At 46.8% G+C, this 27,615-nt stretch overlaps 1 protein-coding gene across 4 annotated transcripts in view; it reads right to left on the reverse strand.

Moving 5' to 3' along the window:
• Positions 1-2,446: 2,446 nt before the first annotated feature.
• Positions 2,447-27,615, reverse strand: part of PIGQ (phosphatidylinositol glycan anchor biosynthesis class Q) — a 31,311-nt gene continuing 6,142 nt past the window's right edge. For all 4 annotated transcript variants that reach the window (XM_031595379.2, XM_090151233.1, XM_090151231.1 and 1 more), the window contains exons 3-11: positions 25,987-26,118; positions 24,672-24,792; positions 18,258-18,384; positions 17,160-17,313; positions 14,170-14,281; positions 12,416-12,496; positions 11,343-11,457; positions 7,285-7,346; positions 2,447-3,077 (exon numbers count right to left, since the gene is read on the reverse strand). In XM_031595379.2, coding sequence (XP_031451239.2) covers positions 2,925-3,077; positions 7,285-7,346; positions 11,343-11,457; positions 12,416-12,496; positions 14,170-14,281; positions 17,160-17,313; positions 18,258-18,384; positions 24,672-24,792; positions 25,987-26,118 — 1,057 coding nt within the window. In that variant the 3' untranslated portion in view covers positions 2,447-2,924. The remainder of the gene's footprint in view (positions 3,078-7,284; positions 7,347-11,342; positions 11,458-12,415; positions 12,497-14,169; positions 14,282-17,159; positions 17,314-18,257; positions 18,385-24,671; positions 24,793-25,986; positions 26,119-27,615) is intronic.

A 27,615-nucleotide genomic window follows, 5' to 3' on the forward strand; every position in this document is an offset into this window, starting at 1 on the left:
AGCATCAGAAAAGGGTGGGGGAAAACTATTTCACATCAGTGGCTGGAAAGGAAGAGGACAGACGTGGCACGTATCCAGCAGAAGAAACTTACAGGCTCAGGAACCATCACGGATAAGGACATCGAGTCCAAAACAGTAAGGCAGTTCAGGCACCCATCCTGCATGGCGCTGGAGAATGACACACACTGAGAGCCCTTAATTCCCAGCTGGGCAACCCAAGGCTCTCAACCCACAAGATCCAGGCTCTGCAGAATCTTTTTCCTTCTGATATCATTCTGATACTGGTGTCAGTATCAGCCCTCAGTAACAGACCTGGTGTTGGAATGCCTAACGTGTTTGGCAGGTCCCCAACAGGAAGGTCACATTTGCTGCTTCGTGCTGTCCTCTGGGCTTTCAGGTCACTTGATCCCAAAGGACAGCCTGGATTAGAACCATCACGAGCTGTTTTGTCTTACAGAAGAATTTGAAAAGGCAGCATATGAGGAACATTATTTCCACAATATCAAAAATAATAATAAAGTTTCCCTCAGCCATTAGTGAACTAAGCTATGCAGGCATGGGAGGAAGTAGGGGAATGTCATTGAATTACTACAGTGGAAACATGAGAGGGGCTAAAGTGTAAACCTGCTCTGCTGTGCACCAGGTCCGGATGCCTTTCCACCACTCTGACTTAATGCTGAAGGGAGATACATTACTAGGAGCATTTGCCCACTGAATGGATCACAATCCAGCCTTACTCAAACCTGGAGTTGAGAGAAATACTCAGGCACTGATGTTGAAAAAAATAAAATAGTGGACAGTGTACAGGGCTGTTAAGCACTGATCATTAAGGCTCCTCAATGGAGGTGCTCCTCCTTAAGCTCTGTTCCAGTTTCTGCAGCCAGCAATGTCCCACCCAGAGCCAGAGGGAGCAGATGGTGGCAGGGGGACTTTGTGCCACTGGGATGAAGGAAACACACCATCACAGGTAGCAGTACTTGTTCATGCTGCCTCCTCTGGTGCTGTCCTTAAGAAAGCTGCAAGCCCTTGGCAGCTCCTGTGTTTGCCTGCTAAGGAAAGGCTGGACCAAACACCTACCTACAGAGCTCCATTTTCTTCCCATCATGCTGTAGCTGAAGAGGCAGTGTTGTCAGAGGCTGTGAGCAGCTACAGGCAAACACACAGACCTGGCCATGGACATCTAAAAGCAGCCTACATCCCTGCAGCCGTAATCCCTGCTCTTCTGTGATGCATCCAAGCAAAGGATGAGGCATGGGGTTGGAACAGGAAACGTATCCTGCGAATGAAGGTGCAGATTGCCAGCACACACACCCTCCTCATCTGTCCTCAGATCCCTTGGACAGAGCTGAGGTCCCCCTGAGACCAAGGAAAAGAGAGCAGACCCAGCATGCCTCTCTCCTGCCAGTTAATGCAGCTGCCTGGGGAGCGCAGAGCAGCAGCAGTGCAGTGATACTGCATTGTTTTTTCAGCCAGGGCAAGAGCAGCAAGCAGACCTGGAGAGTGTGTGCTTTTAGGCTGGGACTGTCTGTAAATGTCTGCACACCAGCAAAGTACCCAGCAGGACATCACACTCCTGTGCACAAGAAGCACTCTCCCTAAGGCAGGAATAGGTGGCTTGCTGGCAGGGGAACAGACATCAAAATGAGTATGTTGTCAGTACAGGATGCAGGAAAGCCAGCTGCTGCTGCACTGCAGAGCTACAGTTCAATGCAGAAACACTCTCCTATGACCAGTGTGTCTACAGGTCCAGGGAAAGAAGTGGCTTTTAATACTTCATCTGAAATAACTTCGACTACCAGAAAGTGCAAAAGATGAGGCAGCACATGAAGAGGCTCCCATCTGTGTCCTGAGAAGCAAGGGGTTGTACTGACCCTGCACAGTGCAGCACGTGCTTCCCCAAGCTGCTTGAGCTGCTTACCACCAGGCTGCTGCAGTCCTCTGGCAGATGCTGCAGCTGGGCTCAGCTGGGCTCTGCAAAGCTGCCTTTGCCTTAGACTGCAGCTGAGGGAAAGAGCCCTGAGGCTTGGCAGGGTCCCGAGCTCTCAGCTTTCTCAGCTTGCTGCTGTCAGCTTGGGCAGTTTGGGGTTGTGCACCCTGCACTTCCAATTCTGCTGTCAGCTCAGGGCTCAGCTCTCCCCACATCACTACTGGCTGCTGAAAAGCATTGCTGAGACCTTTTGTCTCTCATGTAGGCACAGTCAAACAGCAGACTTTGTCTCTGGGCCTGCAGTACCATTGTTTCTAAGCTCAGTACCTGCACTGGTGCTGCACTGGGGGATGTAATCCAAGCCCAGTGCGAAGGAAAAGAATGAACATCCTACAAACCCAAACAATCCCACTGTGCAGTTTTCAGTGTGCGACTACAAGCTGATCCTCTGCTTTGATCGAATGTCAAAGCATAAAAGACTCAGAACATCCTTTGGTAGAATGCACCTCAACACTGTGATTTTGAACCACCAAAAGGGCTGTTTTTAATATGGCTCTGTGAACTCACACAAAAAGATGTATACATCATCAAATACTCAGGAGGTACTTTCTTGATTACAATAAATGCTGGTTCCATGAGGCACTGATGGGTTTAACCTTTTGCTCCAAAAATAATCATTAGCCCCTGGTGCCAGCAGGCAGACATCTCAGGTAGGATGAACACTGCATTAACAAGAAACAGCTTGGAAACCAAACCAGTCCAAACACACAGTAGGGGAAATGGAAAGTTGAAGAATAATATCTAAAAATATTTGTCTTTAAAAATTCAGCCCCTCCCACGTTACCAAAATGTAATTAAAAGGATCCAACAGCTGCTGGCTCTGAGATACCTTTGGTCCAAAAGCATTAGGAGTCAATATGTTTTTCTAACCAAGCCTTTCAGTCCTGGCTCTTCTGTTGTTTTTTTTGTTGTTGTTGTTGTTTGTTTTTTGTTTGTTTTACTCCTGTTTCTCTCCTTTGTGTTTCCAAGGGTAGATCAGCTCTCCAAGGAACAGCTTCTTGCAGAGGGACGCCCAGGAATCCTTGGGGTAACAGCTGTAGGTTGGCAGCCTGTATGTCTGTACCACATTGCCATATGATAGAGGGTTGATCTATGAGAAGAAAGAGAGACAGCAGCAATGAAAATGCCCTGAAGCAGGAGGGACAGGGAGATGAGGCAGGAATTGCAAGTTTTGTGTAGCACTGCCTCTGTTAGAACATCACACAGGCACAGAAGACGTCAAACTCCCTCCCTGCTAGTTAAAGCTATTTAGCCTTCTACAATGCCCTGAAACTTAACAAATCAAGCCTGGCAAACAGTATTACTCAACAGTTTCCAAGCAGAGAAGCAGATGTAAATGTCAGAAGGATTTGAGAGCACTGCTCACCTTACAGCGAGAAGCAGGACTGTCACCTTGTTGCATTAGCAGCTTGTAGTGGCTGGAGAAAAGGGGGGGGGACTTGACTGCACACACCAGTACTCCTTTGGGGATGCACTAAAGTTGTAGCAACTTCTCCATTCCGTGTCAGTTAGAATGTTCCTTTTAATGGCAACTGTTTTAAGGTGCCAGTCCCCACTCCACAGCTACACTTTCAGCTGAATCTCATTCAGCACTTGATGGATTGGTGTCCCAGCAGAACAGGATGGATACAAAGCAATACCAGGCAGGGCTGCTCACTATCATTTTAAAATAAATCTCTTTGGCTGAGCTCATAGTTTTCAACGCAAGTTCAATCCCTGTCCCAAGAAAGATCTGCCTGGAGTCCCTGCCTATGCAAGCTCACAGCCTCTGACTGAGGTCACAGAGTCTCTATATTGGTTTTTGGGATGATGGGGACATCAGACAGACGTGTTAGCTGGAGAAGGGACAACATCAGATCTTGGAAACACTCATTCCAGTGAAGTATTTTTCGGGGCAGAGAGATAGCTGAAGTGCAGAGGAGCCAGTCTGAACAAGTCCAGATGCATGGCAAGGATGCACAGCAAGAGACCGTCTTTGAAAAGTGAAGATGATTACACAGTAACAGTGGTGTCAGAAAACAGACTGTGCGAGGTGCCAAGGCAAGGAGACTTACAGAGCCTCGGGAAGCCTGGACAGAGGGGTGAGATGGAAGGAAATCCTCCTCTAGTAAAAGGTCCAGTTATGCTGGAACCAAGCAAGCAGCTGATTGAGAAAGAGGTTATAATTCATGGTAGAAAATGCAGTCACAGAAAAGACAGAGGCAATAAAAACACACACAGAGACACTGCTTTTTCAGAAGCTGAATTTTTCTTTTGTCCACTGATGAATGACCAGTTTTCTGGGAGTTTGCTTATGCCACCAGCCTGCTTCAGCTCCCCTGTGCTCATGCAGAGAGAAAGGATGAACGATGGGTGCCTGCAAAGATGGAGCTTCAAGAAAGAGCGATTAAGCCAAGAGTTCTTTAGAATTAGTCTCAGAGACCTTTATCAAATGTGTTTCAGAGTACAGAAGGAGGAAAATGCTTGTGCCCAGAAGCACCCCTGTGAAGTTTCGAAGAAGGCCAGGCCAAGACAATGAACAGACCCAGCACAGGGTCCGGCTGCGAGTCAGCGATTCAAACAGATTCACAGGAAGCTGAATTCCACCCAAATGAACGTTTGTACCCGAAACCCAAGAGCTGAGCTCACACGTGGGCAACCCAAACTACTGCAGTATTTCAAACACAGCCTCATGGCCAGGGATGGACCACAGCATTTATTGGACATTATAACCAACCTCACTGCATTGCGGGCAGTTAGGAAAAACAGATGAGAAAGAAGGAAGGAGAGAAAGAAGGGAGACAAAAGAAACCATCCCTTTCTCCCCACTTAGAAAACAAAATGTGTGCACAAAATAAATAAAAAATCCCACCAGAGGAAAACTTGAGCAATGATTACTGCCTGCTTCCTCAGCACTGGAGGAGGACAGGATGCCTCTGGCTATTAGCTATGTGGGCTGGAAGGATGCACACAGTGTTTCCCTGGGCAGAGAGATGATACTGAGAGGTAACATTCGTCTGCTGAGAAGTAGCAGGAGATCATTTTAACCCCTGCACAATATATTTTGTCTCTCCCATTATAAATGGAAACAAACAAGCAAAAGAAAGGTAACTGTTTATTAGGGAAGCTGCAATAGCAGTTCCTTTTTTGTAGTTTCTGTCCTTCAAAGTTCTACTGCAGCCTGATATCATATGCATCCTTTGTTTCCTAACAGAGCTGTTCCCTTTTCCTTTCCTCTTTCGCTTAACCCTTCTCAAAGTAATTGCTCTGAAGGATGACATTTCTGGCAGAAGGTACACAGATGAATTAAACACATTTTGTCTTCTCACTGAGCTGAGCCACGCTGCCAGAAATACTTCTTGTGGACTGAAACGAATGCTTTTAAACACTGATGAAAATACTGAGCTATGTCAGCTATGGAGAAAATCAAGTTGCCTTTGGAATGGGAGCATCACCCCCACCTGCCTGTGCCTGGACATCGCATTCCTTAAATATAAAAATAACTACTTGGCTGAACCACAAGCTGAACATGAATGCTCAAACCCAGCATTATTGATTTCTCATCCATTACCAGTGCCTCAAAGGGGAGCTTGGATTGTAACAGTCACCTGCAGCTTCAATTACTTTAGGCATGGTTACATGCATGTCACCATACTTTGATCAGGCATGGCATCAGAGGGCCACCATATGGGGAGGGGACACAGGCACTGTGATGTTGCTAGAAGGGAAAATCACCGTGCAGCACAGATAAGAATTTCAGCACGCCACTTAAAAACAGGCTTTTTAGATTTTCCTCTCAAAAGACCTATCAGAAAGCGGCATATTCAGCAGAATTTCTGACAGAAGCCCATTTTTCATTTCCACCAGCACAAAGGGAGTAAAAAAAGGGCCTTTACCAACTCTGTGCTCATTATTATTTGAGCAGAAGGCCAATAGAGACGTCCGCTCAAGCACTTCCACCTTTTGATATGATGACTTATGCTATATTCTAGATAGCAAATGGATCTCGCTGCAGCGGTCCAAGGAAAATTCATCGCATTCATCTGACTCACTGCCTCTGCTCTCTATCTCAGTCCTGCTATTTTTCCTCTGGAGCAGCTATCCACCTCGGCTCACAAACACACCGCTGCCAAACTGCTCAGCTGCTCCTCTGCTTCACCACTCGTGGCCACAGTTCCCTTTTGATGGAGTTTTTTGGGGAAGGAGAATGACAGATTTTGGTTCTCCCACCGCCATCCTACCGAAACGAAGCGGGAGCAGCATGCCTTAAAAACACTCATTTTGCCCCAGCAGACACCTGCAGGAGGGATTCCCTTTTGAATCCCTGCTGGATGATGTGCCAGCACGGCGCTGAGCTGACCTGTGCCAAAATGGGGCTGGGGTTGGACCTGTGATGGAAAAAGCAAAAGATCTGGGAAGCCGTGGTTAATTCCTTCCCACACATTCCCCCAGTGTGCAAATGGTTTCTATAATTCCATATACTGACTCACAGACTTTCTTCCCAAGATGCAAAGAGCAAGAACAGCGACCCTGCAATACGGCAAAGTCGGGAGAGGAGAGTTTCACAGAGTCACTCCTGAAAGAGTAACGAGAACCTCGCTGCTCCCATCGCATCACTTCTGTGCAGAAGAAAACTGATTTATTATCTCTGGTGACAGAGCGTGGAAATGCAGTCTTACAAAAGCACAGGTAGCCTTGTCCTGTGCGCCCTGACAGGGCACCTAAGGAGAACAACAGGAGGCCCTTCCCTCTCTTGTCTCATCCACACAGCTGTCTGACTGCCTCATGCTACAGCGATGGCTTTTCAACACATCTGGAAGTGAAAATCTTTCACTAGCCCTTAACTATCCTTCATTCCAGATGGTTCAGCTGTTCTTCTTCCACTCATCTCAGTGTTCAGCAGTTATTAAGGTGCAGCTGCACGCAGCCACGAAGTGTGGCAATACTGACATGATATTTCATGCTTCTCAAATTTCTCCCACTTCATTTCACATCACACAGGATGCTGCCTTTTCTCTAAACAGAGGAATCAGCCAAGGCGCTTAGAAGATGAGAAAGCAGCAGGCAGTTTAGAAGACCAGAAAGCTGGCCAAAAGTACCTCCTTTGTTTCAGTATTTCACAGATGAAATCCTTGAAGGGGGTCCTTACACAAAGGGCATTTTGTGAGATTTGTGTGCAGAACCCAAATGCACTGACAGCAAAATGCAGTGGCTGAAGGCTGTGGGACCAGTTCAGAGCTCAAGAAGAGGAAAGGATCTGGGGGTCAGCTGGAGGGGTGCTTACAGCAGAAGTGTGACCAAGGGCACACGCAGCTCACCTGCATAAGGAGTCGAAGAGGTTTTCCATCTTTCTGCTCCAGGACTCTGAACTTCACACCAGCTGAAAAGAAACAGAACACAAAAACTAAATCCATGCTGGAGAAAGGCCCACACCGTTTTGTTTAGCTTAGAGAAGGCTCTGGGGAAACCTCATTGTGGCCTTCAAGTACTTGAAGGGAGCATATAAACAGGAGGGGGAACAGCTGTTTACATGGGTGGATGGTGATGGGACAAGAGGGAATGGTTTTAAACTGAGACAGGGGAGGTTTAGGTTGGATATTAGGAGGAAGTTTTTCAGCCAGAGGGTGGTGAGGCACTGGAACAGGTTGCCCAAGGAGGCTGTGGATGCCCCATCCCTGCAGGCATCCAAGGCCAGGCTGGATGTGGCTCTGGGCAGCCTGGGCTGCCGGTTGGTGACCTGCACACAGCAGGGGGTTGGAACTGGATGAGCATTGTGCTCCTTTGCAACCCAGGCCATTCTAGGATTCTATGATTTGCTGATCACCTCTGTTGGCTCGGTGCTCCAGAAACAGCTTTCAACCTTTCTGGGATTGTTAACTCTTACCAATTTTCAACAGGAAGCACAGATTCTCCCTAGAAAGGCTTTGAGACGAATAACAAAGAATGTTTCTCTCAGCTCCATTAAAATCAGCCCTCTGAGTCCCAGGCTGCAATTGCAGTCCAGAAGAAAACACAAAGCCCAGAAATCAGCCAGGCAGTGCTGACAATGACAGGGACTGCAGTAATCCTTGTCTGTTCCAAACTTCCATCAGCACGGGAACTTCACGTTAACAAGAGGCACGGATCACCTTTGATTTGTGCTCACGGGGATGCAGCATGTGTGCAAATCTCTCTTTCAGACTGAGCAAGGAAAGCAGCCAGCCTAGAGGCATTCAGAACATTTCAAAGCCACCACTGCCTATTAATCACAGCACTCATGTTTTTAACACACTAATAACCCCATCAAACCTGACACTTTCATATTCCCTCTTGGATTCGATACAATCCCAATACTTTAAAGATAAATAAGAAAGATTTTGGGTTCCAATGGTGACATCCTGCTCATGAACATTTAATGCAACGTGTCAAAGAATGGTAACAATTAGGGCTGGAGAGGCATTTTTCTTCTTTTCTTTCCCATTATTCCTTCCTACGGTGAGAAGATGGGCCAGAGTAATGAAGTGATCTGTCACAGATCAAACAGCGACTTAGGAGTACAAACAGAAATAAATCTCTTATCTTTACAGGCTCTGCCACTGCAGTATCTACATAGCTCTTCCACATTTAAAAACCAAAACAGTTTCTCTTTTCCCTTAGCTTTGAATTAATGGATATTACACAGTTCATTCTTCCTTTTGGGAGAGAACACTCTTGTCTAGTAAAGAGCTCTTCCCAAATCATACAGCCCTTTTTTGTACAAGGCAGGAAGGGATTATCTGTTTATTGCTGGGTGACACTGAAACACGGACTCCTCCAATGGCTTCAAAAAGAAGTCAGAGTGCACTGGGTCTTGATGAGCAGATGTGCTGGAAGTGAAAAAGTCTTCAAAGTGATTCATTGAGTTCTGGCTACCAGGAAGTGTCAGAGACATCCCAAAATCTTCTTCTCAAGCAGGCAGCTTGTCAGAGATACAACCAAACAGGCACTGGCCTTGCAGGTGGGTGATCCAGCACTCCGGAGCCTTGTGCTAACATCAGACCATTAGAGCAGCAAATGCTGTTTCTCTGAGTCACAGTCACGTGCTGCTCTTTCACAGATGCAAGCTGGGAATCTCTGGAACAGGTTATTTAATTGCTCAAAAGTCTTCAATTTTTAACCTACTAAGAAAATATAAACAAATTTATTTTAGAATGAACTATAGAGTGCCACAATGCTCAGAAACCTGAGCAATTCAATTAACAGATGAAGCAGAAAGGCTGGGAAAACTCCAAATCACTCCAGCAGCAAAGAACCCTCAGCCTTCTGTCATTGCCAGCCAACTCCAAAGCTCGGGGTTCAGCACATTTCTGTACACAGGCATCACTATCAGCACAAGAGAGGTCAGGACATGCCTCCATTTGCTTTGTTCCACACGACAGTGCACCAATGGTTGGTTGTGTTCCAGTAATTCTGGGGGAACCATCACGACGACAGAACCGTGCTGAGAATGACAGTTTGCCCCAAAGTTTGTGATGTGAACAGGCAAGAGGAGGATGGAGAAAATGAACTGAACACATCCAATACCAGCACACTGGTAGCTTGGGCATCAGGCAGGCTGACACTCCTTGACTTCACTGCTGTGCCTTACTTCGTGCTCTGTATCACCAGCACAGTGTACCCATCCAGCCAAGCTGCTGACACCAGCAGGCAGAGCACAAAGGGTATCAGTGTGGATATATCTGCACTGACTTTTTAAAATCCAAAGCATTTCCCACCACTAGAGCAAACAAAATAACGGATTTCACTTCTGGTGTGTGGATGGATCTTCCAACTCTTCAGGCCCAGGCTTCACCTATATAACATTTTGTCAATTCAGAAGCTGAGTCAAGAAACTTGGAAGCCAGCACCGAACTGAGATGAACTTAAACACTGTGCTAAACCCCTGCTGATGGGAAAAGCTATCCGTTCACGTTGGTAGAACTATCTTGATGGTGCTCAAAATAATCAGATGCCATACATAACGCACGCAAGAAGATTTCTGAGTCTGAAAAGGGAAGCAAAACCTCAGCAGTGGGGACATGAAGCAATGCGTACTCTCTGAAGTCCTTTGAATCTGATTCAACTGCTCCATCTGTCACCACTCCAACGATATGTTTTTATTCTAGGGCAGGAACATAGGCTGCAGAAACTCTCAGATACCTCTCCATCGAGCAGGCAGCAGAGTACTGCAGTGTTTGCTTTCACAAAATGTGTAAGAGGAGCAAACAAATAGCCAGCAATGAAAGTCTAACAAACTGCCAAGCAGACAATCCACAGCCTGGGCAGAGGCTTATTACCCCACAGAGGGTAGAAGGCTGAACAAAACTGAGAAGTAACCCAAGACTGATGGGAGCACACACCTCACACCTCCCACTGGCAATAAGATATCCTTCCACCCTCCGACTTGCTGTCTGTTGGATCAGTTTCCTTCTGCAGTATTTCCTGCTCTCCAAAGACAGCCCTGAAGGGTTAAGAAGTTTCTGCCAGGAAATTCATAGGAACACGCTGAAAGCACACATGGAAAAGCAACAGACTTGGTAACATGGCTTCGCTCTACCTTCCCAGAATCAAACCTGGCACCACTCCAACACACAGAGCTGACAGCAGCTCCCAACAGCTTCCTTTGCTCTTGACGAGTAGCCCTGGTTTGGTGATGAGCAAATTTCTTGTTTTTAAAACTCCTCCTGTGTGCTCTTATATTGGATGGGAGACAATGATTTAGACCAGCTTGATTTTAACTGAATTAACCACACCTACTGAAGTTAAGCCCATTTCTAAGCGATCCTTTACTCTGATACTAATCGTGGCTCACGTTGTCAAAAAGGGAACAACAACAAATAGCTCCGAAATGGTGACAGGTTAATCTCAAAAAGGAAATGATGATCTGAAACCTGGCCTGAGCTCTGAATCTGACCCAAACATCTCAGTGCAGGACTCCAGTTAACCAAGTCAGCACAGAACAGGAGCTCCATTGCTTCACATTCTCTATGATTCACAGACAGTCCATGCAGACTTTCCAAGTACTTTAGCAATTTGTTTCACAGCCAAAAACCCCAGTGTTAACAGAAGTTTTACCTGATCTGGCATGCTGGAATAAAAAATAAAGAAATTGATTTAAATGGTGCTTGCTTGGGTGTCACTTTTATTTATCACAGGTTTTGTCAGGGTGCTTCTGATTCTGATTCAGCATCAAATGTCTTTCCACTGACACCCAGCTCCTTGCAGCAGCTAGTTAAATGCATGGACAACCACATGACTTATGCTCTGGGTCGCTTCCCAGCCTCTGAATTTTGTATTCAGAAGCTATCAATTGCATCAAAACAAAATGCATAATGCAAAGTCCCTGAACTTTTGCATATGGAAGCACTGAAGGACTTACCTGCCAGTCTGTAGGATCTGCAGAACCGAAGGATGACTGAGTAAAGAGGCAGAGAGTCAATCAGGTCAACCAGCAAGTGGATCAGGCCTTGCACAACCACCACCAGCAAACGGAGCTAAAGAGAAACGGTTCAGTGAGCAACAGGAGATACAACCCCTGCAAATTCATCAGCTGCTCTGCACTCTGACACTGTACATAAGCTGAACTCTCCTGAGGTGAGCTTAAAAAGTCTAAAAGTGCTGGGTATCCAGTGCCTTTATGAGGTTTCTTAAGGGTCTAATTGCAGCGAAGCCTCACACTGGTAGATGCTGTGAGCCATAAGGACACGAGAGCAATTCCCCTTTCAACAGGCACAGTCAAAAAGGGAGATTTCATGCTTACAGTTCCAGTGAACTCCATCACTGCATCAGAGAATGCAAATTTCCCTTCCCAGCAGTGAGCTAAAATGCTTTATTTCTGACTGAAGAAACCCCACGTAGAGCATTTAAGCAAGAGCAAAGCAGTCAGAAATGAGCTTCCTGCTTAGCACTGTGCTGACTAAGGCTCCTTTTGTCAGACTGCATTTATTTTTGCTGTCAAGCTCATCTCAGAAGAAAGGGCTCATAAAAGATATTGAAATCATGTGAAGGCCACTGTCTGTGGAAAACACTGCTCCAGGCAGGCCATGGACAGGACTGGTCATATTGGAGAAAGAAAAGAAAAAGAAGGAAGTTTAACCCTCTCAGCAAAGCCTGGTGGAGAGCATTTAACACAGCAGGTTAACTTCTTGAAGAAGCTGTTCTGGATCAAACTGGAGAGGTCATCACCCCAGACGTGGGATGGAAAGACTGAAATGACTTCTGAGGGAAAGACAGGGGAACAGCATGTCCTGCTGCCCTGGATTTGCTGGGAATTCCCTTTGGAGAAACATCGACACGTACCCTGAATTGCACTTACTTGGTCTGCATGGGCTGTGTGACAGCTCCTCCTGGACACTCACACAAATCCTGTGTTTTCCTCGTGGATGACAGTAAATGACTAAGACACCCTTATATATCTCAGAAAAACAGCTACCTTCAAGGGTTAAATCTTACCAGGGTAAACACCAAATAGTACAGTGCAGTTGTAGGCAGAAGGAACAGCAGGATGGTAAATAGCAATGTGCCAATAAATAACTGGGGGAAAAAAAGAAACAAAATCATCAGCAGAACAATGGCAAAACAAAATAAAAATAAGAGGGAATGCTGAAACAGAGAGTTTGCAAGACTCTTAACATTTTCTCTTAAATTCTCTATGTGAATAATTCTGCTAATATTTTCAGTTATTATTCTCTTTTTGGGCCTTTTATAAGACTGTTTGAAAAGATCCTGAAAGCATTTGTTCCTTTATGAACAATGCTCAAGATTTCCTATATTAGGCTGGCTTCCTTAGGAAGCAAAGCTTCTATGATTACACTGTTCAACCTTCCACTGCCTCTGTGAGCTTTAAAACCAGTGGTCTGTATTTTACTGGGAAAAAAGGGTGGAAAGTTGCAAAGAAGTAGAAATTGGGTGGGGAATTCTATAGATTTTTTTGTTCCTCCTTGGTTTGGGAGAACTGGGTTATAAGTCTTTCCAATGGGCAGCACTGGCCGGCCAAAGGACATCAAGGCTCTCGCTCAGTAGGTAACTGGGTGACAGAGTGACTGGGTGGGATGATGTAATATTTTGAGAGGAATAAGAAAAATCCATAGGAAAGCAGATGCCATTAGCTCCACTGCCCATGGAACTGGTTATTTTAATGTCAGGTTGGCTCAGCTGGCATAAACCAAACTAATTTCAACTGAAACCAATGGAGAGAGACAGATTTATGACAAATGGAGACCCAACTCTTCAATTCTCTGTTCTGGTGACTGAGAGGACACAGGACCAGGGGGCACTGCCATTTCTGCAGGAAGAGAACATGGCCACAGTGTGTTATAGAAGAAAACAGCCCTGTTGCAGAGGTGGATTGATGGCACAGCTTTATGCACACAACCAGACATAGGTGACAACCTGACCCGTCCCCTTCACAGCCGCTGTTTCTCCTCTCCTCTGTCACTCCACTGCAGTTCCTTAATGTCTTCTAAGACTTTTAAGGTCAGCTCTGAGTGTCTCATCCCACCCAGGCCAACAACACAACTCCTGTGAGCAGCAGGATAGAGCCTGGAGGGCCAAACCAACCCTCCTCGGAGGGAGAGCCTGATGTAAACCATCATCCTGACAGACACTCTGACTTTTCCATCACCAAGGAAAAGAGAAATCCCTCTGCTGCGGTGGTATGAGAAGCCAGAACTCATCTGCTGAACACAGAGAGGCACCTGGGGGGTCACCAAACATCACTTTATTATTTCAGTGATGTTTGCAACAGTAGGTTTGGCCCAGCCTTCCTATGGCTCTGCCCAGCCTTCCTATGGCGTTGGAGGATTTCATAAGAGGTTACAGAATCTGACAGAAAAACAACAACTGCCTCTGCTGTTTGAGTGAGAACGTGTGGGCCACCAGGCTCCAGCTTAACGTGAATGAAGGGGGGCTTTTTCATAGCAGCACTGGCAAGCCTGTTCCTATGGCAACACTGCTGGGCACTGCCTCCCTCCCCCGTGCCTACTCTGTGCTGAGAGCATCTGCAGCACCCACAGAGCACAGTGGGCACCTGCCAGCACCGCCCCGGGCACACGGGGAAGCTGCAAACCCAAGGGTCACACAGCCATAGGATGCCCTGAGTTGGAAAGGACCACCAAGGATCACCGAGTCCAATCCTCAGCCTCTGTAACCAAAGCAGCCAGGATCATGCTGCCTGCCTGTAGCAAGCCCTGGTGCTGCAGCACTACCTGGTCCAAGTCATAGGAGCAGGAATCCACCCGCTGCCGGAGGACGTTCCACTTCTTCCCACGGAACAAGCGCCAGAGAGACGACAGGCCATAGATCTTCAGGCAGTAGAGTCTGAGCAAAGAGAAAACGCCACACATCAGAGCTGTGAGCTCCCGAGCCTCAACACAAAGCAGCTGTCATCACGACACCCCGTGCCCACCCGCTTACTGATGTCACAGAACTCGGGTTGGCAAAAGAAATCAACCCCGAGAACGATGCAGATAAAATGTTGATTGCTCAGTCAACCAACTGGGGCTGCCCCCTGCTGCAGGCAAGGAAGGATGCTGCAGGCAGTTCTGGGCGACTGTGGGGCAACCACTGTGCCATGCCTCATGGCTACAGCCAGGCTGATTCCCTGCTCTTGGTGATGAAGAGGTTGGCACACCCGAAGTGCCAAGTTCTGCTGGAGGTGGCCACAGTGAGCAGCCATTGCTACCGCCCTCCCTGCAGCAGGAGCAGCAAGCTTATCCCCTGCATCCCACCTCTGTTTCTTCAGATTTCCTCTTTTCCCTTCACTCCACCCTTTTCCACGGCAGGAGCACCCAAGGCCTTATTGCTTGCACTTGAGTCAGCACGATTTAATTTTGCCTCTGCAGCACAGAGGTGAGGAGGAGGAATGGAGCACTGCACCTTCATCCACAAGAATGGGAAAAGATCAACTCAACGGCTGCTGGCACCTCTGCTGAATCCTCTCCCATGGCTTTGGGAACTTGGTGCTATGACACTTGGAACTACCCAAGGAAATGGCAATGTGAGAGGCGTGAGGTGATGAGAGATGAGAAGTAGAGACACCTACAGAGCAACACAAAGGAAGAAAGAATCCCTGGAAGGGAAAAGAGGGACAAAGAGCCTCAGAGAGCAGGAATGTAAGGAAGGGAGACAGACCCAATCTACGGAGAAGAACAGAGCTTGGGAGAGCCTAACCTACAGCAGCCAGACTGGTTAACCAGCCTACACAAAGCACCAAGGCTGCTCAGGCTTCAAGATGGCATTGTGAAAGCAATGGCAAGGAGTCTTATCCCAGAGAAGTATTTGGTCTGAGGAACACCAGCTGCTTCAAGGATGAGGCAGGTGCCCCAGCTCAGTGCACTCATCTCCAGGCCAGAGGGTCCCCAGCGGGTTCCTGCAGCTTGCTGCTGCACACCATCCATGGCTCCTGCCTCTCACCTGCATACCTGCTTTGACACCATGCAGGTGGACCTGATGGAGCAGCTGCCCCACCTTTGCTGCTGCCTGTGCACACACGCCAGCTCTTGTTTCACTGGAAAGTCTATTGTGGGTGGGTGCTCAGACTTCACCAGCACCCAACCCAGCAATTTGTTCCTCCAGCTGCAGGAAGGCAAGGTGTTGTGGTGATTGTGCTCATGTGGGTGAGTGGTACCCCCTCCTGACAGCTGACGCAGCAGGGACAGTTTGGTGCCAGCAGTAAGATAACATATAGCTGTTCCATACTTCTAACACAGCCCAGGCTGGTAGACTGGCTCCCTGCAGCTCACAACAGGAGAGCAATCAGCAGAGAAAATGCTTTTCCTGTTTCCACTCACAAGCAGAAGGGACAAAGACCCTCCTCACAGTCCAGAGAAATTCCAGAAAACTGGAACTGTTCATAGAATCATAAAATCATAGAGTCATAGAATGGCCTGTGTTGCAAAGGAGCACAATGCTCATCCAGTTCCAACCCCCTGCTGTGTGCAGGTCACCAACCAGCAGCCCAGGCTGCCCAGAGCCACATCCAGCCTGGCCTTGAATGCCTGCAGGGATGGGGCATCCACAGCCTCCTTGGGCAACCTGTTCCAGTGCCTCACCACCCTCTGGGTGAAAAACTTCCTCCTAAAAGCAGGAAATCCTTTTTTTCTCCGGTTGAGAAGAAACTCTGTGTTACCATCAGTACTGACTTCAGGTGCAAGTCCTATACTCACAACAGAAGCAACTCATAAATTGTATCTCAGTATAACCATTCCCTAAGCTAGCTGTAACTGAAGTTCTACCACTTCCTCTGTTGTTTGCAACATGAAGCCCTCTGCTCACAGCCTGCAGAGGAATGACGGCAGTTCTGCACTTTATCAGCCAAAGGTTCCCCTACTCATTACTTTGCCTCTCATCTCCTTGGCAAAAGCAGCTGCTTCTCAGTGCTCTGCGTGATGCTTTGCTGCAGCACTTGTTAATAGAAGGCAGGAACAAAGCATGTTAGCAGGCACAGCAATTCCAATGTCCAGCACAAGGCATGCCCCAAAGTCCTCTGCACTCCCACATGCTCCCTCAGAGCCTCTGTCCCGCTTTCAGGCAGTGAGGCCCTGCAGTATATCCAGAAAATGCCAGCAGGATGGTGGCATAGCCATGCTGCACCCCTAGAGCTGCCACCCATGATGCAGATTGGAATCCCTGAAGCCAGGCAGAGGCAGAAACTTCTGGGCCTCTCCAGAAGAACAAGGGTTCATTTCTCCTTTCCAGTTTTCTGAACTGAGCAGGGTGCCACTGCAAAGTACCATGAAAGGTTAGGGTGAACTTGCCCTCCACCTATCAGAGTTTTATTTTTCCAGGTCACTACCACAAGTCAATATTTAAAGATACAAAAGAATCAAAAGGTAGATTGTTTGCACTGCTGTGACTATCATTTCTACATGCATTAAAAATGCAATAAATTAACTGCTGCCTTAAAGTGTGAATTCAAGAGTACTGTGCTAGGATTGAATGCAACCTGGGCATTCAATGACGCCTGGGCCTGGGATCAGAATGTTAATTGTCTCATAGATTCCAGTATGTTAACTTGTAAGTTCTGTGGATTCCTTGGTGAGAAATCAAGCCACAGCAGCCCCACGTATCCCCAGTACCTGCTGTTTGCTTTCTGTATTTTGAGGGTCCATCTTGTCGTTGACTTGTATTGTTGTCTCCATCTTGGAGTCAAAGCTTCTTGCTTTGACCAAAACACAGCCAAGAGAGATTAACTCACCTCGCTCCATAGACATAGAAGCAGTAGATGTGGAAGGTCAGAAGTGCAATGATGTCAGAGAGGATGCAGAGAGCCACGGTCAGACCCAGACAAGCTGACAGACCAACATACCAGAGGATCATCTCGATGAATGGGGACATCAGGTGAATGTAGCCTGGTGGACATTGCAGTGTCAGGATTTCAGTGAGACATCTTCCCTGTTCACATTGTCAAAAGACTCATTTTCTCTCTGTCCCATTTCTCCCCAGTGTTCAAACATTGCTCTAGAAATCATAGCCACCAAACCACAGGAAAATTCTTTTGGATGGCCATTTTCTGCTTCGGAGAGCCAGCAAAAGCTCCTTCCCCCTAGGCTTACGTCCAAGTATAGCAGCTATGTAAGGACAGGCTCGGTTTCAACAGAGCAGTCACCTTGCTCCACACAGGATTTACTTCTTTAGATTTGCATTCAGTTCTAATCATGTTTTTAACCACACACGTCAAGCTTTACTGAAGCCATCTCCCTTTTCTTCCTATTCCCACAAAAAACCATGACAAATGAATTCTGCAAAATAAAAATGTGGAGACATACAGTGTCTTTCATCACTGATGTGGAGCAAAGTAAATATAATATCTAAGGAGTTTGTTCCCATCGTAACTGTTCTCCTTCATCAAGACATTTATCAAGAATAACTGGGGTGTGTTACTTCAAGGAAGGAATACATACAGAAAAGCTCTAAAATCTGTGTACTGAGTCAGTGGTAGGGCAGGTTTGCATTTGCATCCAGAGAGCACACTTTTCCTATCAAATGCCACTTAGAGCTGGCATAAGACCTAAAACCTTTCCTTGGACACTCAGTGCTAATGGCACCAAGTAAGTGAGGTCCACTGTGACTTGCACTTCTTGCAAAACATCAGGACAAGCACTTTATTTCATATGCATGACTTCCTTGTGTGGGAATCCAGCTCTGGCTTGAGTTCCCACAGCAGAAAGACTCACAGACAAGTTTGTACTTGCAGCAGTGCATTTTGATTCATTATTCACCTCTAGGCAAACATGAAGCACTTAGGAGGGAAGAGATGAAAAGGGAGGCTGAAATGTGAAACAATTGCACTTACTAATCCAGAGATGGATGTGGTAAAGGAAGAACCGACCCAGCACCTGATCCAAAGCTCGGTTCATTTTCAGCCCAGCTGGTGCTCCCATCAGCCACTGGAGCAGGTCCTGCAGCTCTTCAGCTACGTGCTGCAAACACAGAAACAAGCACGGAAACAACCTGAGATAAAAGATGTCCATCACATCAAACAGGTCCAGTGTATGGAACGTGGTACCCTCCGCCAAGTATTCTCACCACATCCTTCGAAGCAGTGGGGAAAAAAATCCAAACGGCTGCTCTGTAGACAACGACTTACGTTAGGGATGCACCTTTATGAGCAAATGACTTTTTACTGAACCTGAGCATAACAGCAGAGAGGAAGCTGAACTGCTTAAATGGTTCCAGTGCTGGCAGCATGAACTCGTGTTTGCTCGTGGCCGTGGCTGGTAGACTCACAGTGTGGTTTCATGGTGTAATGAGTGTTCTTGAAATCCATGGCCAATGCTGGAGCACAGACCAACTTCATTCAGCAGACAACTGAAAAGTCAGAACTGAGGGAGTAATCTAACCATGGGGAGGGCAGTTGGGAGTTAGAAAGGGGCATGGAGGGTGCTCATGGAAAAACAGGTGATTTTTCAGTGAAATAAACTGTGTGTGTGTACAGCAGGATAGAAAACACAATTACATAAATTGTTCAGTAGAAACAAATTTCCTTTTACTCTGTTGGGCATTAGGCAAGAAGAAACACGGTGTGTAGCACCAATCTTGCCCATCATTATCTCATCTGTCTTGCAGGCTTTGTGGAGAGATACCCACAGCATCCTAGGGAAAAAGAAGCCCTCAGTCATTGAGAACAAAGCTGATGGAGTTCATTCCCACATCGCTGAAGGCTTTGACTTGCTATTTCTGGTGATTTAATACCTTTATGAGCATGGACAGTGATAGGACAAGGGGGAATGGTTTTAAACTGAGACAGGGAGGTTTAGGTTAGATATTAGGAGGAAGTTTTTCACCCAGAGGGTGGTGAGGCACTGGAACAGGTTGCCCAAGGAGGCTGTGGATGCCCCATCCCTGCAGGCATTCAAGGCCAGGCTGGATGTGGCTCTGGGCAGCCTGGTCTGCTGGTTGGTGACCCTGCACACAGCAGGGGGTTGGAATCAGATATTTTGATCCTTTTCAACCCAGGCCATTCTATGATTCTATGACCAAATTATTGATGAACTTTCTCTCTGTCCTACACTACTTGGCCTGCAGTAGGCAGGGCAGAAGATGCTGTGCCTTCCCAGCAGTGTGTGCCTGAATGACCCACCTACACTGAAATAAATGGTGAAGTTCATTTACCAGGCTGTGAATTGAAGCAGCTGAAAACAGTAACCTCCAGCAAGCAGATGGGAACAGACCTGGAAGAAGGGGCCTTGCATACAGTTCCACAGAGACTGTAAATGAAATTCCACCTCTGAAAATCCCAAATATAACCAAGCCCATGTGAGCTTCAGTGCAAATTGTGCACATGCAGCAGAATCAAGACCTGAAGCTGATGTGCTGCAGCCTACCCTCCCTACCTCCATAGGGGAAATGTTTTCCATGGACCAATTCCATTTTATTAACCAACTGGATCATTGCAAAATGGGTTTGTGCGCATTTATTCTTAGTGTAGTGGTAAAATTCAGAGCTCTACCTCCAGCCTACCCCAATTTCCCCTTACTAGCAGGACTGCCTATTTATTTCATTCATTTTCCCTCTGTCTCAACATCTCGCTGCGAGTCAGAACTGATTTGAACCCACAGCTCTTACCTCCATGCACAGCACTGTTAGCTACTTTATAAATAGGCTGGCTTTAATATTTAAAGTGTTGGATTTGTAACTTAGAAAAAGCATTTGAGGATTTTAATGAAATATTTAAATGCTTGAAAGCAGTCCTTCAGCAGCAAGGCTGTTTTCCAGCACTGAATGCTTCTGGAGGTTTCCAGTTCCAGAGATGTCACTAAATTCTGACAGTGGCACGTAGCTCTGGGAAGGTGCCCAAGCTTCCTGCTATTTAGCTGGGCAGAGCATCTCCAAACACATTCCTAAAGCATAACCTTGCAAGCTGTTTTGCAGCCAGATATTTTAGGACTGATCAATAGCAAGCAAGAACAAGAAAAGGTGACTGGGAGTCTAATCCTCCTGTTGCAGTCATGCGTACTGAATGTGACCAGTATTAATAAATGAGAAACAGTGAATTACATGGAAGTGGTTTCGTAAAAGAGGGTAAGGACATCACCAAAGCAGAGACTACAGCTAACACGGCTTAGAAGAGGCGGCTGTGGAAATATTTCCTTTACAGCCATGCTTTTCTCGTTTGTCTCCACATGCAGCATCCAATGGCAATGCGACATTGATGGAGAAAGACACACAGCCCACTGGACAGGGGCACTGTGGGCACTGGAAAGTGCAGCATAAGCTTCCTGAGTGGAGCATCTAGTGCAAGGCAGAGCCAAGGCACTCCCCACCAGGCACCTACCTGTGATTTTACCAATTAACATCGAAGAATATTTTCCAGGCTGCATCCTCTCTGCTGGCTTTGTTTATGGATTACAGAACAGAACTGAACAGGAACTCACATCCAATTATCTCTAAGCCCCAGCAATACTTTTGGAGGCAAGATCTACGATAAATATTTACATGTTTCAAGGAGATTACAGCTTAAGGAAAAGAGAGATCGGTCAGGAGGCAAGAAGTGAAGGAGGAGAAAAAGAAAGAGGGTTTGTAAGCAGTTCTTCAATTTAAACCAGAAAAATTGAGCACTTTGAATTGGGTATTTTTGTGGAAGGCAAAAACAGGGACTGCTGTTGGGAAGCCTGGTGGGAGGGAGAGGAAGGAGGAGTTGTGAGGGCACCCACAGAGAGAAGAGTATTAGCATTTTCCATGCTTGGTTTTGAAAGCCTACTCCAAAATCAGCCCTTTCTATTGCATGCAGCTACTCCCTGGTTACTCCCTAGGTGTCTGAATCACATCTGCTTCAGTTACCAACAAAAGCAACTTGTTATTACAGTCAGCACAGCACAGCTCATCAAGCTGTGAAAAGTGGGAGCTGCAGTCAATTGCTAGCAAAGTGCTGATTTGGGAACCATTGTATCAGGGGTTGACGAATGATGGCTAAGGAACATGGCTTGGTCTTCACGTCAGCAGGCTGGGCTTGAGAGCCTGGCAGTTGCTGAGAGTCAAAATAACCAACGTGCATCTGTTTCTTCCCACTGAGATGGTTACTAGGAAAAAAAAAGTGCAGTTTCCAACCCCCAGACTGCTAAAGGTTTATCAGTATTAATATCAATGACACCAATAAGGTTTTAGGTTATATTTTGTCAAGATTAAAATCAATCAAATCCATAAGGTTAAAAAAAAAAAAAGTTGTACCATGTTATGATAAGATTATTAATATATACCTATCCATCCCATGTTCTGTTTACTAACATATACAGAGATGTAAGAAGATCAATATCATCACCAGGTCTGGGGCTCACCAAAAGCAGAACAGCAAAGAGCAACGGGGAAGGAAAAGGGAAAAGTAACTCATTCTGCACATGGGAAAGTTAGCATTGCTGAACTTGGCAACGTATAAGCACTTGAGAAAGCTCAAGTGATGGGAATAATGTGTACCAGATGGACACTCAGCAGCAAAATGGAAACCTACTGTTGGATGGCTAAGGGGAGATTTTGCTGTCATGCTGGAAAAGAAGTGGTGCTGGCTTGCATACCACATGCTGAAGTCATTGGTATATTTTGGGATCGCTCAGAACTGCATTTTTAAGGCCTGCACATAATGCACATAAATCAATGCCCACCAAAGGCAGTAAAAGGACTCCAAATGATTTTATGCCCACAATCTAATACGCTTGGAAGGAGAAAGCAAGAAAGTAAGAGGAGTTAAGTGGCCTGAAATGATAAGCTTGGTGATGGAGCAGAGAAGAAAGGCACTGACAGCCAGGCTGCCCATACAAAAGGGAGTGAACACTTCCAGGCAAGTAAGTAAACAGCTCTTGGTGATACTGAGGTAACGAGGTCTACACATATAGAAGGCTTGGTGAAAATAAGTGACGTTACGATATATATGCAGAGTGACAGATGAGCTAAACTTCTAAGAGAGGAAAGAATGAGCAACTCTCACAAGCAAGCCTGTCCAGACCAGGTGCTGGGATCAGATACACCTTGAGCACAGAGAAAGCCCATCTGCCAAAGACACTGGGCAGATGGAACCCCTCCTGGAGCCACCTGTGCAAACAGGAACGCTGCCAAGAGCCACTTCCTTGCAGACTTGTTAAGAAATCAGATTTTTGAGAGCTGGACACTTACAGTAATCACACAAGGAGAGCTTCAGAGAACTTAAGCTTTTTCAGCTGAAATATCTGGGTCCTGATAGATGAAAAACTTAATATGAGCCAGCAGTGTGCCCTTGTGGCTCGGAAAGCAAATGGGATCCTGGGCTCCATCAGCAGAGGGGTGGCCAGCAGGGACAGGGAGGTGATTGTTCCCCTCTGCTCTGCCCTTGTGAGGCCCCATCTGCAGCACTGTGTCCAAGTGTGGAGCCCCCAGCACAAGAAAGACAGGGAGCTGTTGGAGAGGGTCCAGAGGAGCCACAGAGATGATCAGGGGACTGGAGCAGCTCCCCTATGAGGACAGGCTGAAGGAGCTGGGCTTGTTCAGCATGGAGAAAAGAAGGCTGCAGGGTGACCTCATTGCAGCCTTTCAGTACCTAAAGGGAGCCCACAGACAGGAGGGGAATCAACTCTTTGAAAGGTTAGATAACTGCAGGACAAGGGAAATGGTTTGAAGTTGAGGGAGGGCAGATTTAGGTTGGATGTCAGGGGGAAATTTTTTACAGAGAGAGTGGTGAGGTGCTGGAACAGCTGCCCAGGGAGGCTGTGGATGCCCCATCCATCCCTGGAGGTGTTCAAGGCCAGATTGGATGGGGCCCTGGGCAGCCTGTTCTAGCATTAGGTGGGATGGTTGGTGGCCCTGCATGTGGTGGGGGGTTGGAGATTCATGATCCTTGAGGTCCCTTCCAACCCTGGCAATTCTGTGATTCTGTGATCTGTAAGGGTGAAGATTTAGGAATAAGATGTAAAGAAGATCTTCAGTTTATAGCTCAAGTAGTTCAGGAGCACGTGTGCTGCAGAAGAAATGTCCTTCATACCCCATCACTGCTGCTGAATAGAGTCTGCATCAATCCCTAAAATGTGCAATCCTCTAAAGTTTGACTACAACAAATAGCAGAAATAGCAGGAACATGACCCACAGCTATGCTGGATCTCCAGACACACTCCACACACATTTTCTGAAAGCACAGTGTGCATGAGAATGATCAGAAACATATGGCTTATGACAACAGAAGTGTTAGACATGGACCAAACAGATCACTGTTGAGGGAACCCAAGAAAGGCAGGACAAGTAGCAAAAAATAAACTGCTGATGGAATTCTCTAATCAGAATAAAATTCCTCCCTGGAATTTCCCACTTTGCTGGAGAAAGAGCAAAGACGATGACCTCCAGCTGCCAGAAAAAACAATGGAAAGATCCACAATCTCTCCCAGAAGTGTAGGAAAAGTGGGCAGAGAAAGCATTAAGCTGTGCAGCTCTATGGCAGTGCTTGACCCTAGCTACACATGTATTCCCTAGATACAGAAGCTCTAAAATCAGAGCTAACTTCAGATTAATAGTCTGGCCTCCAGCCTCTGAAGTGCATTATCTGTTCCTTACTGCCACTAAACAGATATATTGGAGTGATGCACTTAAAGCAAGCCACCAGAAAAGCAGGATAGTATGAGTCATGCTTGTTCTTTGTGAATTTATGCTGATGCTGAGGGATCTCAGTGGGCAAGAAGAGTTATGTCTGAGAAGAGCACAGGACACAGCAAGTTTTTCTGGTTTACCATCTGCACATCAGAATTCTTAGGATTTCAGGTGTTTGCATCCTGTCTAGCTAATGCCTTTGGATTTCCCCATAATTTTCCTTTTCACTGGCACAGTTGCATGCTTATCAAGTTCGACTTTTCAGTAGTTTATCAGATTCAGTGCAGGTTACAGCTGGCTTTTACCAAATGCCCCATAAAGCAACAGCTTGAGGATACTTCTGTGAACTTGATAACCACTCCAACTTGCAGCTGCAGAACTCTGCCCAAGCCATAATTGTTACTTTGGGAACTAGAACAGCCCTCCAGTAAGCACCTAATTACTATTCACTGCACACTCAAAGCAGAGCTGTGTTCTTTTTGAGCAGCCCCAGCAGGCTTGATTTGAAGATTTCACTGTTCTTGAGGAGACCCAATTTACATGACTTCGGACCAGACTCTTTGAAATCCTTGTGTGTAAGGCAGTGCCTCCCTACAGCCACCCCAGGCACCAGGAGCTGGTCAGGACCCAGAGAAGGTGAGAGACGAATGGCTCCAGCCATACTTACATCAGCCACAGGGATGAGAGTGTCAGCAAGGTGACCGATCTGGTTCTTTCTGTACAGCCAGGACATTAGCAGTATCCCCAGAGCCACATCAATCAGCAGAGAGACAAAGATGTTGGCTTTCCTGCATGCAGGATAAAAAGAAACAGCGTTAGAGCAAAAGGAAGGACAGCACCTAAGGTTTCAATGGCAGCCGTTGGCTTCACTTACATAGCACCTTTCTTGTCCCAGGGACACCAGGATAACTTAGGAAAGAAACACGGTGCAGAAATCTTTTGATTTTCACTGACCTGCTGCTACTTCTGTGGCTGAACACCAAGGCACTCTGAGCCCATCACCACATGAAACCTCTTTTAGTAAGGGAAGAGAATAGCAGGGCTGAAGCTACAGAGCGGAATGTTGGACAAGGTGTGTATGTATTGTGTATATTACACCTATGTACACTCAGTGGGAATTCAACAATCCCAAGGGCACCAGCACTTGGAGGATCCCCATGGAGATCAGATGGCTTTCCAAAAGATGTAGTTCAGTTGCAATCAATGCAATCAGTTGCATCCCTGGGCATGTAAGCAACTCCAGCAGTGCTGTGGAACTGCCCCTGACTGCTAGTGGGTCTGAAGGAAATTCTATTATGTGAGTTCTTCAGGCTAAACAACCACAGCTACATCTGGCCTTCAAATCTGCTAATTTAAGTGTTCTCTGGTAGTCTATTTCCCCAGGCTCAGAGAACCACACAGAACAAGACTCGCTGTGTAACTGCCATAGCACATTCAGTATCTGTGTCAGATCCCCACCTCTCCTGTTCCACTCACTGCACTGCACGTTTGCTTTTTGTTACACTGACTTCCTCACTGCCTTTGGAGCCTCTGATCTCCAGTTACTGCATGAAAGGAGCAGGCAAAAGAGGGCAGCAACTAAACCTTTCTGCTCTTTTGGAAAGCGCTGCTGAATACCAACGGTAGCTTTTGGTTAACCTTGGCAGCATGCATGCAAGCAATGAGCTTGTGGAAGTACTGACAGCAAGGCACTATCCACAAGGGTGCAGTACAGGCTTTCTGTGGGCAAGATCCCAGCCGTCCTTCCCAGAAAAAAAAGCCTGGCAAAAAGACATAGGCAGGATAAAAGAGTGCACAGGGAAGATATCTGCAAAGTACCAGGGAGCAGAGCAGGCAAGGTAGCACGACATGGCACAGCGAGGATCCTGCAGTGCTGATCTGCCAGCCAGGCCAGTCTCAGAGCCCTGTGGCAGGCACAGGAGCCACAGTTTGGGTTCTCCAAAGGAGACGGGGCCATGTGTGTCGTTGTGTGCATTCCATACCTCATTAGCTGGGTCTGGTTTTGAGCCTTCTTGCTGCTGCTGATGACCTGGAGGTGCTGCAGGCGATGGCCCAGCTGCTCACAGGTTGACAGTTTGCTCCACAAGAAAGACAAAGGCCAAAACTTCAGCACCCTGTAGAAACACAACAGGAACATCCCCTTTGGCTTCTGCCTGCATGCTGTTTGTACAAACTCCATGCAAAACATTTAGTGTAAAGCGAAGGTTATGTAACCAGAAACAGCACTGACATACTCAATGTCAACAGCCACTTCAGGCTCAGAGGAGGGAACACTCACGTGTTGTTTTTTTCCTTTGACTGAGAAGAAATGCACGAAATGATGCTCAGTTCTCTTTGTTGCCACACAATGCACAAAAGAAGGAACAACTGTTCCAGTTGACACGTGGGATACAGGTTTGTCAAAGAGTGCCCAGCAGCAGCGCAGTGACACAAAGCACCACGGCTGCTGTGGGGAATAAACTCTGATGCTGATATAATTGGGATCACTTCTTTCCTGTCCACAATGGTCACTGCACTCACTAGAAATCTATCTCCGCTTTCAGTTACCTCTTTCACCTACTCACTTGTACTGTGTTGGCACGCTCCTTCAGTTTACATTCCTTCCAAATGCTAAAATTATTCCTGGGATTCTGCTTCCCTTCTGAAATTGTACAGCTGTTGGGTCCATTAGTGAGTGAGGCCTGCAGACTTCCATGAATGTCTGCATGGCTCCCCTGGCCCCTCTGGGAGGAAATCAGCCTGCAGCACGGCAGCAGAGGCCTCCAGGACCAGCCTCTGCTTGCTGGTACATTTTACACAAATTGCAGCATTACAGCTGGTTCCAAATCCTGCTTGGTTTGCTGTGGTTGCTATACCCTTCCTCCTCACACCTTCCCAAGCCCTTTTGTCCAGACTTCATGCAAGGTTCCTCACTTTAACAAATAGTGCTGAAGTCCTTTTTCCCCTCCCCATTCAACTTTCAGACGTATTGATTCCAAAATGCACACAGCATACTGTGAATCATCCTTTTTAACTTGAGAGTTACTCAGCTCTCCATCTCAGCCTCCCACCTTAGAGACAAATGAGTTCAGCTGACTTACCAGCACACTTCATCTAAAGTGATGGAGAAAAGAGCTCCATACAGGAGAGATGCAGCTTGGGCACCTGTGCTGCCCACCTCAGAGACATCTGCAGACTCACAAAAGCTGTGGACCTTCCCTTCCCCTTCCCCTTCCCCTTCCCCTTCCCCTTCCCCTTCCCCTTCCCCTTCCCCTTCCCCTTCCCCTTCCCCTTCCCCTTCCCCTTCCCCTTCCCCTTCCCTTCCCTTCCCTTCCCCTTCCCCTTCCCCTTCCCCTTCCCCTTCCCTTCCCTTCCCTTCCCTTCCCCTTCCCCTTCCCCTTCCCCTTCCCTTCCCTTTTCCCCTTCCCTTCCCCCAGTGCCTCCAAGTCCCAGCCTGGAAAACCTCAGCTACAGCACAGAATTGTTCCACTTACACTTTTTCTTTGTCAAGTCAGTACGCACACATTCATTTAAATAAAAATACAAACATGCTGCATAAAGCTTGATATAATAGTTGCAAGATGTGCTATGGAAACTCCCATCTGCAACAGTAACAAGAAAGAAAGCCAAAA

Source organism: Phasianus colchicus, chromosome 16 (assembly GCF_987193195.1).
Source record: "Phasianus colchicus chromosome 16, bPhaCol1.hap1.1, whole genome shotgun sequence".
Lineage (NCBI taxonomy): Eukaryota > Metazoa > Chordata > Aves > Galliformes > Phasianidae > Phasianus > Phasianus colchicus.